Source organism: Oncorhynchus gorbuscha, linkage group LG17, assembly GCF_021184085.1.
Source record: "Oncorhynchus gorbuscha isolate QuinsamMale2020 ecotype Even-year linkage group LG17, OgorEven_v1.0, whole genome shotgun sequence".
Classification (NCBI taxonomy): Eukaryota; Metazoa; Chordata; class Actinopteri; order Salmoniformes; family Salmonidae; genus Oncorhynchus; species Oncorhynchus gorbuscha.
In genome coordinates, this window is record NC_060189.1 from 25,104,730 (window position 1) to 25,126,768 (window position 22,039).

The 22,039-nt window shown below is 45.3% G+C and overlaps 1 protein-coding gene across 2 annotated transcripts; it reads left to right on the forward strand.

Moving 5' to 3' along the window:
- Window positions 1–1,064: 1,064 nt before the first annotated feature.
- Window positions 1,065–15,749, forward strand: LOC124001713 (exocyst complex component 5-like). Of its 2 annotated transcripts, XM_046308712.1 has the most exons (18): window positions 1,065–1,267; window positions 2,869–2,963; window positions 3,621–3,768; window positions 3,918–4,112; window positions 7,586–7,650; window positions 7,919–7,947; window positions 8,051–8,160; window positions 8,372–8,416; window positions 10,725–10,865; window positions 10,979–11,061; window positions 11,156–11,365; window positions 11,587–11,734; window positions 11,845–11,953; window positions 12,107–12,227; window positions 12,380–12,466; window positions 12,580–12,688; window positions 12,978–13,193; window positions 13,921–15,749. In XM_046308712.1, the coding sequence occupies exons 1-18, from the start codon at window positions 1,241–1,243 to the stop codon at window positions 14,107–14,109; spliced, it is 2,127 nt and encodes a 708-aa protein (XP_046164668.1). In that variant the 5' UTR covers window positions 1,065–1,240; the 3' UTR covers window positions 14,110–15,749. The 2 variants fall into 2 exon arrangements, with proteins under 2 accessions (XP_046164668.1, XP_046164669.1); XM_046308713.1 differs by lacking the exons at window positions 1,065–1,267; window positions 2,869–2,963 and adding an exon at window positions 3,291–3,388.
- Window positions 15,750–22,039: the final 6,290 nt, after the last annotated feature.

Consider the following 22,039-nt stretch of genomic DNA (forward strand, 5'->3'; position numbering starts at 1 on the left):
GACACGACACAGATTGCACAAAGGGCAAAAGAACAAATGGGTTTGAGAAAATTAGGAGACAGCAGAAGGCAACAAGAAGCTTTAGCATTACATTTACTGTACCATAGACTGTGCTCACCTTGCAATTCACTGTAGACACTGTGCAGTTTCCATACTGCATGGAGCGTACCATCTCCGATAGAGCTACATTCACCACAGCCCCACCATGCTGCAGCCGTTTTCTAGGCTTGGTGTTTCTGGATCCTTGCAGGAGAGAGCATTGCTGATGCCGATGAGGCCCCTGGCTGAGGGATGTCCAGCGGGGTCCCAAAGGGGCAGACCTGCAGGAAGATAGAGGGTATCATGGCCAGGCGATAGGCCAGCCCTTCACTGTCAGGCTTACTCCCAGACCCACAGAGGAAAGCCTGCAGGTCCGATAACAGTGTGAGGTCCTGTGCGACAGAGAACAGCCTGGCCAGAGGAGGAAGGGGCCATCCACCAGGGGCAAATGGCCAACACTGGCCAGAGGACAGAGGGAGCCGGCCAGACACTTAGCACTGTTGGGTATTGCATGTGTTAGAGAAGAAGACAAAATACTGCACAATCACAAAGATGACATAGCCTGCTGACAGTGTTGAAAGTAGAATAATAAAAATGAGTACATGCACAGTACAATCAGGGAAAATAAGAAAAAAAAGTATTACAAATCTGGAAAAACGCACAACTACAGATTCTCTTTCTCGTATGTAATGTTACTGTATAATCCACAATGCCCTCACACTCATTTTGGCCAGGAATGAATGTTATTGACTGTGATTGAGGTTATGAATAAATATGGTAACCAGGACTCTTCAGTGATACATCTATGAGTAAAATCCTAAAATTTTTAATTTAAAATAATACAATTTTGTTTCATTTTAAACTTACACGGCTGATGTTCTAACAAATTAACATTGAGGTTCTGTTTTGTTCTATTTTCACTGCAAACTGTACTTCCTATTTTTCTAATAATGTGACTGCCTGGACCAATCAAGAATCATTTGGTGCATGCGTTTTACGCAGTGTATTCTGGCAACGACCAGTCCCAAATCTTTTTTTTTTCAGCACGGGAGTTGTATTGCTTTGGATACAGGAAGTAGAGCTGTGTAACTGTTGTCAATAAAGGGCAAAACATAAATCCAGTTGATCAATCAGTTGTTTGTCATACCCGACTATTAGTTTGCCTGAATTGCAATTTCTACATTGCAAATCGAAGTAAAACATGTCAACGACTGCTCAACTATTCGAGGTAAATTGAACTGTATGTTCTAGTATTGTTGGGGTAGCTGTCTGCTAGTTCTAGGTAGCTAGCTAATGTTAGCTAGGTGGAGAAAGGAGAAGTCAGTGCTAGCTATCCATCCATATGACGAGAAGTCCGAGCTAGCAAGCCAGCCAGCCAGCCTATTGTTTAACCGATTAGGCTATAGCTAGCTGGCTAACGTTAGCTATAGCTAGCTAGCCAGATAACTATAATGAGTGTAAATCGCGTCTTTGAAAGGAAGCTGCCATCATCTAGCTAGCTACCACTCGCTATACAGTTGGCAGTGCTGTGTTTATCCAGGGATATGTTGTCAAACTTGTAGCTAACGTTACCTACATATGTTGACCAACAGAGCCTTTCCAGCAGTGAATTGTAATTCTAGCTACTATGTTTTTTGTTATTGTGTACAGTTGCATTTGCTAGCTTGTCACGCCCAGTGGGCTTGCCCAGCTATAAGCAGTGACCACGTTTACATGCGCATATTATTACGGATAGTAGCTCATATCCCGTTTAAGGTCTTATTCGGGAAAAGCTGTTTACATGCACATTTGATATCCTGCTCATGGGTATCCCTGTAAACATGAATAAACATCATATTCTTCATTTACGTTTTATATGGGTTAGTCACTGAAATATGGACACTGAGTTTCGGCCTTTAACCTCTCACATGTAGCGTAATATAGTATTAACTCCTGGACAATTATTCATTTCTTGCAGTGTAATTATACAACAAATGTTAATTTTGTCTCGGGAACAGCAGTGGAGAAATATTGTTTTTCTTTCAGCATCTCTTTGAGAAAATGCAAATGCGTGTGTAATGAGCTATCTTCGACACTGTTATGCCATCAGACAGTATTTCAACCATATCAAATATGCACCCAAACTGAAGTCTTATCAGAAACGTGTTTGGTATTTTTCTCAGCTTTTCATTTCCTTAAAACTGGTCAAACTGATGACATTTTGCACAGGACTAAACTTTCCACTGTTTTGTCCCCGGTCACTAAACAAAACAGACAACTTTACCAGCGTTAACTAGATTACTAATGCATTCATTCCATCGATGTAGGACATTATTCTGGTGAGCACTACTTTATTTGGTCTTCTGGGGCAACAAATTATGACAGAAGAGAAGCTGCATGTATCAAACTATAGTTGACATACAAATGGCCTACCAAATGTCGGAAATTAGAATATGGCCTACCAAATGTATTAAATTATAAGCAGATACTTATATTAATTATAGTAGGCAAAATTATTAAGGAATTATTATGGTGAATCGAACTGGCAGGTAGCTTACTTTTTGAAGGGATTTCAGTTTACGTAGAATTTCTGCACCCCGCAGAAGGACCGCAGTTGTACAGGACAAACATAGGTACAGGTAAGCGTTTTCCGAATGTACATTTTTACAGGAATCGAATGATGGTGACTCAAATCCTGCGACCCAGTTATAAAAACTCAACCCCACCTCGATATAAGAGAACAGAGTTGAGCGTTCCTCAGCTAGGTCCAGTATTGCTCATGTCATGTAAGATACACACCATTTACACCGATTTACTGTATGTATGTGTGTGATATGATATGATTCACAGGAGCCCTTTGATGCAGACGAGTACATAGAGAGGTTGGCCTGGAGAACCCCTGGAGGAGGGTCCAAAGGAGGAGCAGAGGCATTCGACCCCAAAAGGTAGTCTTGTACTAAAGACATGGCTTTATTCAGACTCACTGTAATCATGGCTCTAGTCCCAACCATACTGCAAGCTTTATTTAAACCTCCATTGAAGATAACTCTGAGGCAGAGCATTATGGGAGGCCACTAAGTTCTGAGTCATACAGTAACTGACAGAGAGGGAATGTGTGCGCGTTGGGAAGGGATGGGCAATGTGCCTAAGCTGTAGCCACCACCTAAGGAATTAGCCAAAAGATTATATACTCATCATTTTGGGATGTTTCCAACTCTGTTAAATATGGTGCTGACTTACAACATTTGCTCCACAGTCCTCACTTTAAATGCAGCTGACGAAGCTTCCAGTTTGTAAAGATTCTGAAATCTGGGGACCCAAGAATTAAGCCCCCAATGATATTTATAAATATTAACAGAGAGAGTGTAAGGTTAGTAGGACAAATCTAACCCCATATTACTCAGTCACTCATGCTAGTAATATAGTAAAGCAGTTTTCCCTACCCTTTGTTTGCTGTGAAACTCATGACTGTAGATCAATGAAGAGTGTTGAAGGCCAGCTTGTACTGTAAGTGGCCTTATGTCTATAGAGTGTTTACTCTAGACCAATGTGAGGTAGGCCTGCAGTGTGTTAATGAAGCCCTTGTCCTGCTTCCCTTCCAGGCTGCTGGAGGAGTTTGAGAACCACATAGAGGAGCTGAAGCATCTGGATGAGAAGATCCAGCGGAGGGTGGAGAAGCTGGAGCACCAGTGTCACAGAGAGGCCAAGGAGTTTGCCCACAAAGTGCAGGATTTACAGAGGAGCAACCAGGTCAGCTTCACGGCCCACCGGACCCTCAACCACCCACCACAACCCCAAATCCCCAGGAGTTCCTGTCGACTTTTCTGAAGAAAATGTTTTGTTTTATCCACATTCATCAATCATGTCACTAAACATGTGACTTCTTTGTCTCCATACAGGTAGCCTTCCAGCACTTCCAGGAGTTGGACGAGCACATCAGCTATGTGGCCACCAAGGTGTGCCACCTTGGTGACCAGCTGGAGGGAGTGAACACGCCCAGGCAGAGGGCTGTGGAGGCCCAGCGTCTCATGACCTACTTTAATGAGTTCCTGGATGGGGAGCTTCGCAGTGATGTCTTCAACAACCCAGAAAAGGTCAGGATGCATACACTACCATCCACCCACATGTCGTCCTAAAGAGATTGAGTTTGGTCAGGATGCATACACTACCATCCACCCACATGTCGTCCTAAAGAGATTGAGTTTGGTCAGGATGCATACACTACCATCCACCCACATGTCGTCCTAGAGAGATTGAGTTTGGTCAGGATGCATACACTACCATCCACCCACATGTCGTCCTAGAGAGATTGAGTTTGGTCAGGATGCATACACTACCATCCACCCACATGTCGTCCTAAAGAGATTGAGTTTGGTCAGGATGCATACACTACCATCCACCCACATGTCGTCCTAAAGAGATTGAGTTTGGTCAGGATGCATACACTACCATCCACCCACATGTCGTCCTAGAGAGATTGAGTTTGGTCAGGATGCATACACTACCATCCACCCACATGTCATCCTAAAGAGATTGAGTTTGGTCAGGATGCATACACTACCATCCACCCACATGTCGTCCTAAAGAGATTGAGTTTGGTCAGGATGCATACACTACCATCCACCCACATGTCGTCCTAGAGAGATTGAGTTTGGTCAGGATGCATACACTACCATCCACCCACATGTCGTCCTAAAGAGATTGAGTTTGGTCAGGATGCATACACTACCATCCACCCACATGTCGTCCTAAAGAGATTGAGTTTGACCATTGAAAACAAACAAAAAACTACAACAGTGAAAGATATTAAGAACTGAAATTAGTTAATGAACAGGATTATGAAGTAACCACCCATTTTAATTTGTGGAATTGATCCCTTTAATTGAAACCCTTAGCTAATTTGGATTAATATAATCGCATTTATTTCTTGACAATAGCTAACAGATTGAATGGTATGGATGTCAACATGCTCATGTCTGGCTTAATTGCCTTAAGTTGCGAGGTAGACTGGGCCTAATTAATCTATGTTTCCTAATGATGGGTTGGTTGTTTCGCAACAAACGATGCATGTGCAACTATGGGGCAAAACAGACGGAGTTGACTTAGATTGTTGACAACATGTAAACTATATTTCGTCTCTAATGTTTATTGAAAACAAATACATTTTCACAATTAGCATTTGTTGTTTCTCAAATACATTTATCTGGTTATTGTTTAGCTAGCTTACACATTTTAGCCATACTAGCATAGACGTGACATCAGTCAAACACCCCCCAAAAAAGAGACAGTATCAGTAACAAGATACACTACATGACCAAAAGTATGTGGACACCTGCTCGTCGGAACATCTCATTCCAAAATAATGGGCATTAATATGGAGTTGGTCCTACCTTTGCTGCTATAACAGCCATCACACTTCTGGGAAGGCTTTGCACTAGAAGTTAGAACATTGCTGTGGGGACTTGCTTCCATTCAGCCACAAGAGCATTAGTGAGGTCAGGCACTGATGTTGGGCGATTAGGCCTGGCTCGCAGTCGGTGTTCCAATTCATCCCAAAGGTGTTCGATGGGGTTGAGGTCAGGGCTCTGTGCAGGCCAATCAATTTCTTCCACACCTATCTCGACAAACCATTTCTGTATGGACCTCGCTTTATGCACGGGGGAATTGTCATGCTGAAACAGGAAAGGGCCTTCCCCAAACTGTTGCCACATTTGGAAGCACAGAATCGTCTAGAATGTCATTGTATGTTGTAGTGTTACGATTTCACTTCATTGGAACTAAGGGGCCTAGCCCGAACCATGAAAAATAGCCCCAGACCATTATTCCTCCTCCAACAAACCTTAGTTGGCACTATGCATTGGGCCAGGTTGCGTTCTCCTGGCACCCGCCAAATCCATATTTGTCCGTCGGACTGTCAGATGGTAAAGCGGGATTCATCACTCCAGAGAATATGTTTCCACTGCTCCAGAGTCCAATGGCGGCGAGCTTTACACCACTCCAGCCGACACTTGGCATTGCGCACGGTGATCTTAGGCTTGTGTGCGGCTGCTCGGCCATGGAAACCCATTTCATGAAGCTCCCTACGAAGAGTTCTTGTGCTGACGTTGCTTCCAGATGCAGTTTAGAACTCGGGAGTGAGTGTTGCAACTGAGGACAGACGATTTTAACACGCCACGCGCTTCAGCACTCGGCATTCCTGTTTTGTGAGCTTGTTTGGCCTACTGTTTCGCGGCTGAGCCCTCGTTGCTCCTAGACGTTTCCACTTCACGATAACAGAACAGTTACAGTTGACCAGGGCAGCTCGAGCAGGGCAGAAATTGGACTACCTGAGTTGTTGGAAAGGTGGCATCCTATGACGGTGCCATGTTGAAAGTCACTGAGCTCTTCTGCACAGGCCATTCTGCCGATGTTTGTTTATGGAAAATGCATGGCTGTGTGCTTGATTTTATACACCTGTCAGCAAATTCAGAAATGTGAAGGTGTCCACATACTTTTGTGTATATATAGTGTACAATGAGTTGAAATGAGCCACCTACATTTCTCAACATGGCAGTTTCTTGTCCTTGTTGTTAGCTATCTGGCCATCCGGAATCACAGCAACACACCGAAGCCTTCTGCCCCATTGAAGCGTTCGCATTTGTTTTTGTGAAGTTGTCAGCTAACCCGTCTATAGTGTTCAAAACTATCTGAGCGACCTCCCTATCAACCCTCAAAAATTTGATAGTGTATTATCAGAATATCATAGCTGTTTTTGAAGAGTTTGGGATTCTCTCAATGAATTCCTTTTAGTGGGAAAACAGTAATCAATCTCAGAGACGGGAGCTGGACATGGGATGAGAATGCTTCCAGAGAGGCATGATGTGGAAATTGCAGACAGATCCCTTTTTCTGAGCATACCTCCAGACGTGGAGGAAAGAGGAAAGCTGCGAGTGAATAGCTGAAGGGGGAAGGCTCTGCTAATCCTTCTGAAAGGGAGGGCTGGGCCGCCAGCGTGGAGACAAGTGCTGCTAAACCCTGACTGCAGAGAGACGGCTACATTACTTACATGGGATTTAGCTAATCTTAGCTGGGGGACAGATACTTAGAAAACCTTTGCCGAGCAGAAAGGCTGGATCCTCCTCACGGGAGCGGCGTAATAATGTTAGCTGAGGCAGGCGTCTGCAGAAACCGGGGAGTTGCGGACGGTGGGCCTGTCCTAGGTCTGGGGTTTTCAGCCAGAGTGTGTATGTTGGGTGGGGGGAGTGGGCGGTTCTTGACAGGGTCCCTCTTTAGAGAGATATCCCTGGCCGGACAGATTATTGAAGGCGATTTAGGCTCCTGTGGGATTACAGCCCATTCAGAGGAGGCATAGCAATACAGAGTTGGATATGCTGCTAACTCAGGGCTGCTGTGGATGCCGTTAGCCAGGTGAGCAGCGGCTGCTTGTTATCATCTCCGTGGTGTACAGAGAGGAGGTGGAGGAGGGCTGGTTTAACATGATCCCCTAAGTGGAGATGCTGGTCTGCTCTCTGGATGTCCATTTCTTATGTTCCTCTGTCTCCCTCCCCCCTATTTCTCCCTCTCCCAGATTAAGGAAGCTGCTGATATCATTCAGAAGTTGCATCTCATAGCCCAGGAGCTGCCATTCGACAGGTGAGTAGTCCTGGAGGCAGCATTACACGATCTCTGTGGTATAATGTAAACATTATAGGTGCTGCTACTCTGCCTCTAGCCCATCTCATAGAAAAATCAGAAATATTTTTGTCAATGTTAGGTTGCATTAACTGTTGTTTCTGAGGGAGAGACTATATTCAACTCACTTCAAATTAGAGGGACTACACATTATATAATTTTGGGTTTGAGTCTTTTTAAATGACCGATATTTCTCTGATGAATGACTCTATCCTTGTCCTCTTAACAGGTTTGCAGATGTTAAGGCCAAGATTGCAAGTGAGTGTTTGCGTTCAACATGCTCATTTGTTGCTGATTGATGAACAAGTGATAACACAGCCATGCTAAGAAAGGCAACTAAATCTGTTGAGTGTGTGTCTAGGTAAATACCACGACCTGGAGCGCCAGCTGATCCAGGAGTTCACGGCGGCCCAGCGTAGGGGCGAGATTGGCCGCATGCAGGAAGTCGCTGCGGTCCTCTTACACTTCAAGGTGACCCACAAACACTGGACACACTCTGATATGTCTCCATATTAAAGGAAGATGTGTGTTATTGTTTGAGTTGTGTTGTAACTTACAAATATGCTCTTGTGTCTCATTCAGCGTCTATGCAACCATGCATACAGTTTGTTGTCATTTTCTGGTGATGTTAGATTGTGGAAGTCATGCAGGTGTGATTGTGACATGTCTGTGTTTCCTGCAGGGCTATGCACACTGTGTGGATGTTTATATCAAGCAGTGCCAGGAGGTGAGTGTGCAGTGTTCAGTTGAACATGAACCCTTTATAACAGCTCAGTATAGAGTACCTGAGCGCTTCTGTCGTCTCACCACAGGTTAGTCCTGAGGTCTGGGTTCAACATAGCCCCTCTAGTAATTTAATAGGATCTCTGTCATAAACCCTCAAAGTTCCAGAATGGGGTGAAAATGGTAGCCATTGTTAAAATACAAACCTTTCTAATTGGAATGAATGGCATTAGTAAAGAAGTGATTCATTTCCTGCTTTTACTTAGGCAGAAACATGTGGGATATATCATAATTACTGTTATAGAATTATTGTTACCCTAAAATATTGTAATATAATTAGAAATGTTACGCATAAATAGCCTAAAAAATAAACTAAAATAACACCTCCTAGATCTGAATTAATTAAATATTCTTATTAAATACTTTTTTCTTTACATGGTTGAATGTGCTGACAACAAAATCACACACAAATGATCAATGGAAATCAAATGTATCAACCCATGGAAGTATGGATTTGGAGTCACACTCAAAATTAAAGTGGAAAACCACACTACAGGCTGATCCAACTTTGATGTAATGTCCTTAAAACAAGTCCAAATGAGGCTCAGTAGTGTGTGTGGCCTCCACGTGCCTTTATGACCTCCCTACAACGCCTGGGCTTGCTCCTGATGAGGTGGCGGATGGTCTCCTGAGGGATCTTCTCCCAGACCTGGACTAAAGCATCCGCCAACTCCTGGACAGTCTGGTGTTGGTGGATGGAGCGAGACATGATGTCCCAGATGTGCTCAATTGGATTCAGGTCTGGGGAACGGGTGGGCCAGTCCATAGCATCAATGCTTTCCTCTTGCAGGAACTGCTGACACACTCCAGCCACATGAGGTCTAGCATTGTCTTGCATTAGGAGGAACCCAGGGCCAACCACACCAGCATATGGTCTCACAAAGGGTCTGAGGATCTCATCTCGGTACCTAATGGCAGTCAGACTACCTCTGGCGAGCACACAGAGGGCTGTGCGGCCCCCCCAAAGAAATGCCACCCTACACCATTACTGACCCACCGCCAAACCGGTCATGCTGGAGGATGTTGCAGGCAGCGGAACTTTTTCCACAGCGTCTCCAGACTGTCACGTCTGTCACGTGCTCAGTGGGAACCTGCTTTCATCTGTGAAAAGCACAGGGCGCCAGTGGCGAATTTGCCAATCTTTGTGTTCTCTGGCAAATGCCAAACGTCCTGCACGGTGTTGGGCTGTAAGCACAACCCCCACCTGTGGACGTCGGGCCCTCATACCACCCAGTCTGTTTCTGACCGTTTGAGCAGACACATGCACATGTGTGGCCTGCTGGAGGTCCGTTTGCAGGGCTCTGGCAGTGCTCCTCCTGCTCCTCCTTGCACAAAGGCGGAGGTAGCGGTCCTGCTGCTGGGTTGTTGCCCTCCTACGGCCTCCTCCACGTCTCCTGATGTACTGGCCTGTCTCCTGGTAGCGCCTCCATGCTCTGGACACTACGCTGACAGACACAGCAAACCTTCTTGCCACAGCTCGCATTGATGTGTCATCCTGGATGAGCTGCACTACCTGAACCTGTTGTGTGAGTTGTAGACTTCGTCTCATGCTACCACTTGAGTAAAAGCACCGCCAGCATTCAAAAGTGACCAAAACATCAGCCAGGAAGCATAGGAACTGAGAAGTGGTCTGTGGTCCCACCAACAGAACCACTCCTTTATTGGGGGTGTCTTGCTAAATGCCTATTTCCACCTGTTGTCTATTCCATTTGCACAACAGCATGTGAAATTTATTGTCAATCAGTGTTGCTTCTTAAGTGGACAGTTTGGTTTCACAGAAGTGTGATTTGACTTGGAGTTACATTGTGTTGTTTAAGTGTTCCCTTTGCTAAAAAAAAATAGTGTATATGTAAACGAACAATAAATGTCTCAATGTTTGTTTCCCTGGAAAGCTGTGAGTGTTATAATACAAAATCAGTACTTTCGCATTTCTGACTTGTCTAAGTCCTATCATTAACTGATTTCAGCTAGTGTCTGGCTGTGGATTGACTGCATTTGTATGGAATATGGAATCATTCCACTTAAACTAGCTGGTAGGTCATAAACATACTGTGCAGATAATCTTCAAATTCATTGTTTTACACCATCTGATCACAGCACACTGGCTGACTAACGCCCTGACCAAAATGGCTGACCTTTTCAACCGACATAATACTTTATCCATTCTAGTATTCTAACTCCTAATTCTATGGGGTTAACCCTCTCTCTCGCTCTCTCTCTCTTTCTCACTCTGTCTGACTGTCTGTGTTCAGGGGGTGTACATGCGTAGTGACGTGTTTGAAGACACTGCACTCCTCTGCCAGCGGGTCAACAAGCAGGTGGGAGAGGTCTTCCAGAGCCCAGAGACCGTCATGGCCAAACTCATCCAGAACATCTTTGAGAACAAACTACAGGTACAGTGGACAGTCTCTCCTATTGACCAAATCTTCAGCTGCCACAAGGTTTAAAAATGTCTTAGTTCTCTGACCCAGTCCTGATGGACTGGCTAAGCGGTTTTGTATTCCAGGCCCACGTAAAAGAAAAACTGGATGAAACCCGCCGCTCTGATGTCGAACAATACCTCAAAAACCTCTATGACCTTTATACCAGGTAATACTGCTGTTCGCCCTTTGACCTCTCACTCGAAGCACCTCATACCATCTATTCTGACTTTTTTGAAACCGCGGCAACCCTGTGTCTCCAGGACAACGGCCTTGGCTTCCAAGCTGACCGAGTTCAACCTGGGCTCAGACAAACACACCTTCCTGTCGAAGCTCATTAAAAACATCTTCTCCACCTATCTGGAGAGCTACATTGAAATGGAGAAAGATTACCTCCGCACGCGCAGTGCCATGATCCTGCAGCGCTACTACGACTCCAAGAACCACCAGAAACGTCCACAGGGTGGGGGCAGGTAGGAAGTGACTGACCACCTCTACCCCACTACCCCCTGACCCTCTCTTCCATCTCGTCTTCCTTTACCCAAAACTTCTTGTTCATCCTTGGGGTCAGATCTCAGTTGGATTAAATAGTTAAATGGATTTAAATAGTATGTTCCTCATCTCTCCACTCCTCATCATAGCAAGGTCTTTGAGTTCACTCTTCCCTTTTCCTTAATGCACCCCCCCTCCCCAGTATCCAGGAGCTGAAGGAGCGGATCAGGCAGCGCACCAACCTGCCCCTGGGGCCCAGCATTGACACCCACGGAGAGACCTTCCTCTCCCAGGAGGTGGTGGTCAACCTGCTGCAGGAGACGCGCCACGCTTTCGAGAGGTGCAACAGGGTAAGGCTGCTATGCTGCCACCTACAGGAGAGACAATAACACTGCATGCAGTAAATCCCTGTAGAGTGCTGAGAGTAAATCAGTTCCTGTCTCTGTGTGTTGTGAACCAGCTCTCAGATCCCTCGGACCTGCCTAAGAACGCCTTCTCCATCTTCCTGCTGCTGGTGGAACACCTGTGTATGGACCACATCGACTACGCACTGGAAATCGGCCTCTCCGGTACATCTAACTCTCACTAACACCGTAAAGGCTGTGAAACCTTGAGCAGATACTTTTCATTTGTAGATGTTGTATATTCATCTTCCTATCCTTCTGTTGTTCTCTTTTGCCTTTAAAAAAAAAAAAAAGTGGTTTGTTTCTCTCTTTCTACAGCCATTCCCTCAGCTGATGCCAAGAATGCCAACCTGTACTTCCTGGATGTGGTCCAGCAAGCCAACACCATCTTCCACCTGTTTGATAAGCAGTTCAACGACCACCTGATGCCTCTTATCAGGTTAGTGTGGGGCCTGAACTGTCAATCACCCCCCCCCCCCCCCCCATTAAAAGGTAGCAACTCTCTAGATAGCTTCATGCTGTCCAGATAAAGTTGTTTTGTGTTAGGTTTTTATTGCCTTTGACATTTCATGGACCTTCTGTCTCCACCAGCTCATCTCCCAAACTGACAGAGTGCCTGCACAAGAAGAAGGAGGTGATTGAACAGATGGAGGTGAAACTGGACACAGGCATAGACAGGTCAGTAAACCACAAAGTGTTGTAAATGTTATCAACAGCATCATGGGAAATGAGTGAATGTATCCTATTAGTGTGTTAGGGGTGGTCGTCATGGTGTTGTCCTCTCTCTGCAGGACACTGAACTGCATGGTGGGACAGATGAAGCACATCCTGGCTACGGAACAGAAGAAGACCGACTTCAGGCCTGAAGATGAGAACAACGTCATGATCCAGTGCACCGCAGTAAGGGGTGAACTACACCCAGCCTCCACCTCTGCTCTCATTTATGAAAAGCAAAGCGAGAATCAAACCATGTTAAACACGCTGCTCCTGGGAGTTCAGAATATGTTGTTGAATTTCAGTGTATTTAAAAAAAACTGTATTTAACTTGAAAGTCATCTGTTTCATGCAAGTACCAGAGAATTCTTCATAGTTGTAGAAGTTGCAAATTATTTTTTTGCACATTGATTCACTTGACCTTTGACACCAGAACTACACAGTCCGACTCCTACTTCCTCCCTGTGCTCCCCAGGCCTGCTCCAAGGTGTGTGTGTATGTGAGTCGGCAGGTGGAGCGTGTGCGGAAGTCCATGGATGGTAAGAACGTGGACACAGTGCTGACGGAGCTGGGCGTGCGTTTCCACCGCCTCATCCACGAGCACCTACAGCAGTACAGTTACAGCTCCATGGGAGGCATGTTGGCCATCTGCGACGTGGCCGAGTACCGCAAAAGTGCCAAGGACTTCCGGGTGAGAGGTCACACCAGAGTTAGCATCATTACGCATGTAGTAACAGTTGACATCATGTAGAGCTAGGAATGATGCTGAATAAATGCCTCTTGGCCTAGTTAAAGGTTTGGTTTATTCCTCCTAGCAGAACGCTAATGGTTTGTCTGTCCCACAGGATCCTCTGGTTCCTAATGGTTTACTGTCTGTCCCCCAGGATCCTCTGGTTCCTGATGGTTTACTGTCTATCCCCCAGGATCCTCTGGTTCCTAATGGTTTACTGTCTATCCCACAGGATCCTCTCGTTCCTGATGGTTTACTGTCTGTCCCCCAGGATCCTCTGCTTCCTAATGGTTTACTGTCTGTGCCCCAGGAACCTCTGGTTCCTGATGGTTTACTGTCTGTCCCACAGGATCCTCTGGTTCCTGATGGTTTACTGTCTGTCCCCCAGGATCCTCTGTTTCCTAATGGTTTACTATCTGTCCCCCAGGATCCTCTGTTTCTAATGGTTTACTGTCTGTCCCCCAGGATCCTCTGGTTCCTAATAATTTACTGTCTGCCCCAGGAACCTCTGGTTCCTAATAATTTACTGTCTGTGCCCCAGGAACCTCTGGTTCCTAATGGTTCACTGTCTGATCCTCTGGTTCCTAATGGTTTACTGTCTGTGCCCCAGGATCCTCTGGTTCCTAATGGTTCACTGTCTGTCCCCCAGGATCCTCTGTTTCTTAATGGTTCACTGTCTGTCCCCCAGGTTCCTCTTGTGCTGCAGCTCTTTGACACGCTCCATGCCCTGTGTAACCTCCTGGTGGTTGCCCCAGACAACCTCAAACAGGTCTGCTCCGGTGAGCAGCTCACCAACCTGGACCGGAACCTTCTGCACGCCTTCGTACAGCTGAGAGTGGACTACCGCCAGGCCAGACTGGGACGACACTTCAGCTAATGGCCCTGGCCAATGCATCGCTGTCCAGCCATCGGTCCGTCCAATCACCACGGCCTATGATTTCACAAAACTCACCATGGAAACGGAATTCGGCCAACCTGGATGGAGTCTTCTCTGAGTTAGACTTTCATTCTCATCTGCAGTAGCACCTTTTGCTTTGTCCATCCTAGAGGCCAAGAAAGACCACCGCCATTCAATTGGTCTACAGATAGCCTAGAGGTTAGAGAAGGGTTTCTTAAACTATGGGTCGGGACCCGAAGTGGGCCCTAAGTTTGTGGGAGGTGGGTCGCGAGTTATGAGAATACATATATAATCAAACACTATTTCTTCTTCATTTGGTTTGTTGGAGGACGGTCAATTTGTCATTTGGATCTCGAGCTGATAAAGTTTAAGAAACCCTTGGTTAGACCATTGGGCCAGTATCCGAGAGGTCGCTGGTTTGAATACTCGAGCCGACAAGGTGAATAATCTGTTTATGTGCTCTTGAGCATGGCACTTAACCCTAGTTTGCTCCAGGGGTGCGATACTACTATGACTGACCCTGTAGAACAGGGCTGTCAAACTCATTCCACGGAGGGCATAGTATCTGCTGGTTGTTGGTTTTCCTTTCAATTAAGACCTGGACAACCAGTTGTGAGGAGTTCCTTACTAATCAGTGTACTTGATTGATGAATTAAGGTCAAGGGAGGATGAACACCCGCGGACACTCAGCCCTCCGTAGAATGAGTTTGACACGTGCTGTAAAACAACACATTTTCACTGCAACTTTCACCTAAAATTTCCTGCATTTTGCCCTTGACTTCTGCAACACAAAGAATTTTAAATGTATATGACTCTTGTTTTGAAGTACTAATCCACCAAAACATGATTGTGTCATATTACCGGTAATATCAACCTTGATTTCCAAGCTTTCAACTTTAACATAAAGCGACATTTTGTTTTGATTGTGCCAAATGTATATTCTGTGGCTGCACTTGTACACAGGAACAGACTTTAAAGCTACTGCAAAGAGAAAGTTGAGCTCTTCATAGCTCAGGCCCGTCATGGCACTGACTGACTGCATACTGGAAACAGCCACCCCTCATACAGAACTCCCAGAGGAATCTACTCTCACCAACATCCTTCTCTCTCTCCTCCCGAACCAAGCCTGCTAAAGAGCTCCGCTGTGCCTGCCGGAGAGAGTCACATGACCACCTCTCTCCGACCCCTGACCTCAAGGGAGAGGTGAGGGGTCAACACACTGGCTGTGATCCCAGCCGTAATCATGTCTGAGAACCACTCGGGGGTCCTGGGTGGTCCGTCTGTGGCTAAGATGACAGGTCCGAGAGGTCAGTGAATGTGTCATTGTAATTGCATAGATCAACACCTGCTTATCCAACGAGGCTTACCATCCGTGCTCTCCATTGTGGACTTCTCTTCACCGCTTAAGGAGATAATGAGTGAAAGTTAAGTGGACTTCACGGGGCCTACAGGAGGCCAGGGAGGGTCAAGATCGCTGTGCCTCTGTGTTCTCTATGGTGGTAATTGTTTGTCTGTCTATCAGTGTCGGCGAGACCAACCCTGAAGTTATGTATTACGCTAAGCTATTCCCAGTGTACTGCTGTTTACCTTAATGAGTCATAAAAAAAAATTGTGTTTAATTGGTCTCATTTTCATTAACAATAACCGTGAAGAAAGAGTTTGAAATGTAAGAACTCAGTGAGAGAGTAGGCTTGGTGCTGGAAGTGATAGCAATATACTTATAGAACTCATTAGGTATTCTTAACATGCCAGACTCAGAGTAATGTCTCCCTAAAAGAGTAAAGTTCTCTAGACTCCAGGAACAGAATCTGTTCGAGGGATTAGACATCTAGCGGTTCATGAAATGTGTGCAGTCGTCATGGACTGGAGAGACGGGGCGAGATGGAGATGGCTGAGCACTCAGCCACAGCTCCGGCTGGCTAGTGTTGTGTAGAAGGTACACAGAGTGCTGAGCAAAGTCAAACAACATCATTAATTAGGCTAATATTATTATCAATGCCACGGAAATTAAATTCTCCCAGCCCTAATCACAACTGGATAGCTTGTAAAAAATATTTTGTTAGGCTCTGGTGCAAACACTGGGCCTTCTACCAAACATTTGAAAACGATTTGTTTTAGCAGCGATTAATACATGCTGCCTGGGTGGGGGTGGGGGGGAATGGGCCCCGGCTAGAGACTATAACTGGAGAGGAGGCTAAGGCACAGCCTGCCCCCAGGGACGCCCTGCATGGGTAAATGGGAGGGATGGTTTTTTTCGGGGGGTGTTTGAGCAGCTGGAGGGGATTAGTAACACTGTCAATACTGGAGAGCTGGATAAGACTTGTTCCCTCTTACTCGTCAGCCGCCACAGTCTGAGCAGCTCCTGCATCGACACACGTTTACACGCACAAACACACGCAGGGGGCGTCTGTCTGGAGACGGAGACAAAACAACTGAAAACTATTCTTGTTCTACATTCAATCAAACCTGGTTGAGGAAGATATACTGTGCATTCGGAAAGTATTCAGACCCCTTGACTTTTTCCACATTTTGTTACCTAACAGCCTTATTCTAAAATGCATTACGTTGTTTTTTCCCCCTCATCAATCTACACACAATACCCCATAATGACAAAGCAAAAACAGGTTTTTAGAAATGGTTGATAATTTATTAAAGAAACTGATATCACATTTACATAAGTATTCAGACCCTTTACTCAGTACTTTGTTGAAGCACCTTTGTCAGCGATTACAGCCTCAAGTCGTCATGGGTATGATGCTACAAGCTTGGCACACCTGTATTTGGGGAGCTTCTCCCATTCTTTTCTGCAGAGTTCTGTCAGGTTGGATGGGGAGTGTCGCGGCACAGCTATTTTCAGGTCTCTCCGTAGATGTTCAAGTCCGGGCTCTGGCTGGGCCACTCAAGGACATTCCGAGACTTGTCCTGAAGCAACTCCTGCATCGTCTTGGCCGGGCGCTTAGGGTCAATTGTCCTTTTGGAAGGTGAACCGTTGCCCCAGTCTGTCCTGAGCGTTCTGGAGCAGGTTTTCATCAAGGATCTCTCTGTACTTTGTATCGATCCTGACTATCCCAGTCCCTGCTGCTAAAATATCCCCACAGCATGATGCTGCCACCACCATGCTTCACCGTAGGGATGGTGCCAGGTTTCCTCCAGACGTGAGGCTTGGAATTCAGGCCAAAGAATCAAGCCAGAGAATCTTGTTTCTCATCTGGTCAGAGTCTTTAGGTGCCTTTTGGCAAACTCCAAGCGAGCTGTCATGTGCCTTTTACTGAGGAGTGACTTCCGTCTGGCCACTTTACCATAAAGGCCTGATTGGTGGAGTGCTGCAGATATGGTTGACCTCCTGGAAGGTTCTCTAATCTCTACAGCGGAACTCTCGAGCTCTGTCAGAGTGACCATTGGGTTCACCTTCCTGACCAAGGCCCTTCTCCCCCGATTGCTCAGTTTGTCTGGGCGACCAGCTCTAGAAAGAGTTTTGGTGGTTCAAAACTTCTTCCATTTAAGAATGATTGAGCCCACTGTGTTCTTTGGGACCTTCAATGCTGCAGAAATATTTTGGTACCCTTCCACAGATCTGTATTTATTTTTAATATTTTTGCCAAAATTTGATTGCTGAGGATTGTTGTTTCTAATTTAATACATTTTAGAATAAGGCCGTAAAGTAACAAAATGTGGAAAAGTCAAGGGGTCTGAATACTTTCCCGACGGCACTATTTCCTCATGCTTTTTACAGTGCAGATTGAAATGCAGTTCTGCAAGAATGCAAGCATCTGGATGTAGCCAAAGAACCTTATTCAACCTGTAAAAATACCAAATATTTACTGTGCATGTTTTTATCTATCAATCATTTCTGAACTTCCTAAACAAGGAAATGCAGAACATGCATCCAAACCCATTAATTCACTTTCCCTCCTCTCTCTCTTCCTCCACTCTCCCTGAGCTTTATCCTCACCCAGCAGGCTCAGGTAGAGCTCAGCCAGCAATTACACCTGTATTAGTGGCCAGATACGGAGTGCCCCTCTCTTAAGCTACCAAACTTGCCAACCTGCAGTGTCACCAGGCTAATTCTCTGTCACTCACACCCTCAGGAAGGAAGATGTCTCCTTGTCAAGAGTGATCTCCATTAGGCAATATGAAAAGTGGATTGATTGTTTTGTCATGTGTTCTTGGCGTGTGTTATTGTATTCAAATGAAAGACATTCTGTTTCAAACGCTAGCTTCTTGAGTGTTCTACTTAAGCTACATATTCAACAGCAACAACTCTTGAAACTCCATTTTATAGTGTGTTCTGTTAAGAGAAAGTCTGATTCCTCCAGTCCTCTGCTCTGTCCGTCAATATCTTTGTTCTCTCCGCAGGTCATATTCTCCCCCATCATCCCCACTCAACACCAGTCTTCCAGCAACCCCCTCTTCCACACTAAGATGTCATAGCACTTTCAGTTTGTCCACTCTCTACGCTACAAGCCCAGCTAGTCCTTCAGAATCCCACAAATCCCTGCTTTCGGCGTCTCCCTCCCATACATGCCGGTCCTCCCTCTGCCTCCTGGAGCACTGACAATAAAGCATTACAGCAGTCAATCCATGTCAACAACAGCTTTGCTTAATTCCTGCTAAACACGTTTAAGCTAAATCTTCACCTAATGATGCATAGTGATTAGCACTTGCTCTTTCGTCTGCCTGGCGGCTTGTATCAATTTCACTTATGTATTCGATTTTCCTGCCATCGTCAGAGAGATGACTCAGGTGTGGGAGCTGTAGCAGCCAGGCTGGGAGGGTGTTAAGGATCCCCCTTCAAATTAGACACCAAGTAATTAACACTTGTATTGTGGGCAGCTTTGTATTCATACAACACCCCTCATCAGCCTCTTTGATGTGGGAATCAGATTAATGATGCCAGAGCCAGCAATAACTGGTGCTATTTAACTGCCTGTTGACCCTATCTACATTTCATAGCAGACATTTGTCACTTGACATCTACAGTATGGCTTGGAAAGAGGGAGTCCAGATGCAAAAGGAGTCCCGGTGCATATTCATAGAGCATAATCAAAAGGCAGGTTGGATACAGCTATGATAGGGGTTGCAAACGGGGTGCTTTCCAACTGAATAGATAGAATGGGTTGTTGTTCATGTGCTGCCCCTTTTCAAAAGCCATTCTCCAGGATGTCACTACGTCACTACAGGAGTCAGGAGGTGGGCATCGTGCCAGACACTTACCCTGCCAGGCTCTCTTAATGTGTTGTAGATTTTGCCCTGGCCTTGACCCACTGCCCAGAGTGTGCCAGCCAGGCCCAACATGGCACAGGTGTCATGCCACCTTTAGTCTTGGGCATCCTGGAAATTCACTAGGCAGAATGAGACTGATGCCAATGCTCTCCTCCTTCGCTTCACTCTTGTCATAGTGAAGGCCTAGTCCACCGTGGCCCAATAGAGCCCTCCCTCGAATCATTTAATCATCCACCACCATCCTTTTGATAATATTAAGCCAACGTGCGGTGGTGTGCTTTGTTCTCTCCCACTCCTTCCCTCTATGCTATAACTCTATTAATACTGTTCATCATTTTCCTGTTTCCTGGCTCGATGCCTGTGCTGTGCACGCTCTTGGCTGGGCTTGTCTGTTTGACTGCTCCACAGGAACAGACTGGCACTCTGACTGAGGGCTCCGGGCTTCGGAGCCTGCACACAAAATCAGCTAAGCATGGATCTCTGCCTGTGATAAACAGGGTTGACTTCTCACAAGAAATCCCAATATAAATTGTCTCAATGCTACTTTTAGTTTCTAATCTGTATCACTTACCCACACATGCATGCACAGTGCACACACGCAAACGCACACATACATACACACAAAACAACAGCTAGGTTCACTCACCCAACCCTGGGATGTGAGCAGTTAGGTGTCTTGATCATGGGTTTGGGTTGTTTTCCAATAGAAACATCTGCAGCACCCCACTGAGCCACCGTACTTGGCAGAGAGAAACAGAGCTCCCGCTCTCTCCTCGACTAAAGATGAAACACTACGTCAACACAACAACACATGCTTTTGTTTCATCAAGCATTTGCCTTGAGGGTAGATCAAATGTAAATGATGGTGTTCTGTGCTCTCCTCCCAAGTATTTTCCCATGTGGAATGAGTAGCCGTGCTGCTGTAGTAGAAATGGTTCAGTACCTCTAGTAGGCCAGCAGAGGGCAGTAGTGCTCTAGTATTGCTCTCCTCCCCTGAAGAACTCTTTCTTCCTCAGAGCTGCTCACAATGGGGATCTTCCTGAGGGGTGAAATGTAGCTTTTTTAGGTCTGTAAGCCCATATCCCTTAATCCCCAGCCATGATTGACAATCATGATTTAGGGTATATGGTGTCCCATTCTAATCCATGAGCAATGATTCATTTGCATACCTTCCGTGCGTGGCCTCATTTTGGAGGAGGAAACCGCTGCCTTTGTAAGTGACGCAGAGAGAGAGAAAGAGAGAGCTGAGGAGACAGTGTATGACAGATAAAGAACAGAAAGAAGAGAGCATGGATGGGGGAATGCTTGTGAATTTTGCCAGAGGGGAGATGATTGCAGTCTCCATGCCTCACCAAACCTGCCCTTTGCCCATCTTCTTCTCCAGCAAGACTTTCCTTTGACACAGTGATACACACACACACGCACAGGAAAACACACACACACACACACAGAGACAACCATCGAACATAAAACACAGACACCAGAGCATATACAGAAATAGAGACACAAGGGGACACAGAGGAGAAACACAGAGATGCTCCCTCACACGTTGCAAAACTAAATTGGTATTTGCTCATTTTATATCCAAGTCAGGCTTAATTATAATCATGGGAGTTTGGGAGTTACCGTATAATCTCTGGAATGTATTAAGAATTACCCAGAACACGCCACAGCAAAAGAAACAAATACAAATACTTACAATTACTTTCCAGTTATAATACACAGGGGATTTAACATCAAATAATGCATGCTGTTTGGCATACCTTCAGAGAGCAGTCATCCACACTGTATCAATGAGAGCATTGTACAGAGGGGGATCGCCTGATCGAGGAGTTTTATGGTCAATGTCTGGGCTTACGGTACTACATGTACATCTAAATCATTTGCACAACAATTTATGTTTTGCTAAATATCCCGTGAGTGTGTAGGATGCAATTAGGCCTTTATTTTCAATATTAAAATGTGAATATCTCACTGTCTCACACGTAACACACTGTTGTTACATGTTAATGATTTAAATGATCAATTTGGATAGATTTTGTATTTGATATAATTAATCATCTATAATTGTGTAATTACAGTGTTTTAAGGCTAGTTCAGTATTATTGTAATTGTAGATAGGCATATGTGGAAGCGATATTTGTTTGAGATATCAGTTCTACACGTGCAACAACTTACGCATAACACACAATTAGACACGGAGATATTACAATATAAATATATATTCTAAAATAATGATGAATGTTATCATATTGTATGAGAAGATGTTTTATAGTGCATATGAAGCAAGTGGTTTCTTATCCAGGGGAAATTGTCCACTGTAGTTTAAACACATTTTTCAACACGTGCTACTCGTATTACGGTCATGTACATTACTGTTGAAAAGCAACCTAGAAAGTGACCATATCATGATCATACCTTCATAATGGTTGTCTTATTCCTTCACTCAATCCCTGAGACCAAAGCTATCAAGGCCATCGAGTTCATCAAGTCTATAAAAGGGTGAATAGAGGTTTAGGTATCTCTTCCCACTGAATATACCTTTACGAGACCACCACATTTCTGCAATTAACTTACTGACACTCTTGACTGACTGAGCCTGGCCAAGCCTTCGTGACGGATCACTTCCCTTTGAGATGGCAACTGTGTGATAATCTGATTTGATCTCCGGTAGTATATCGTCTGT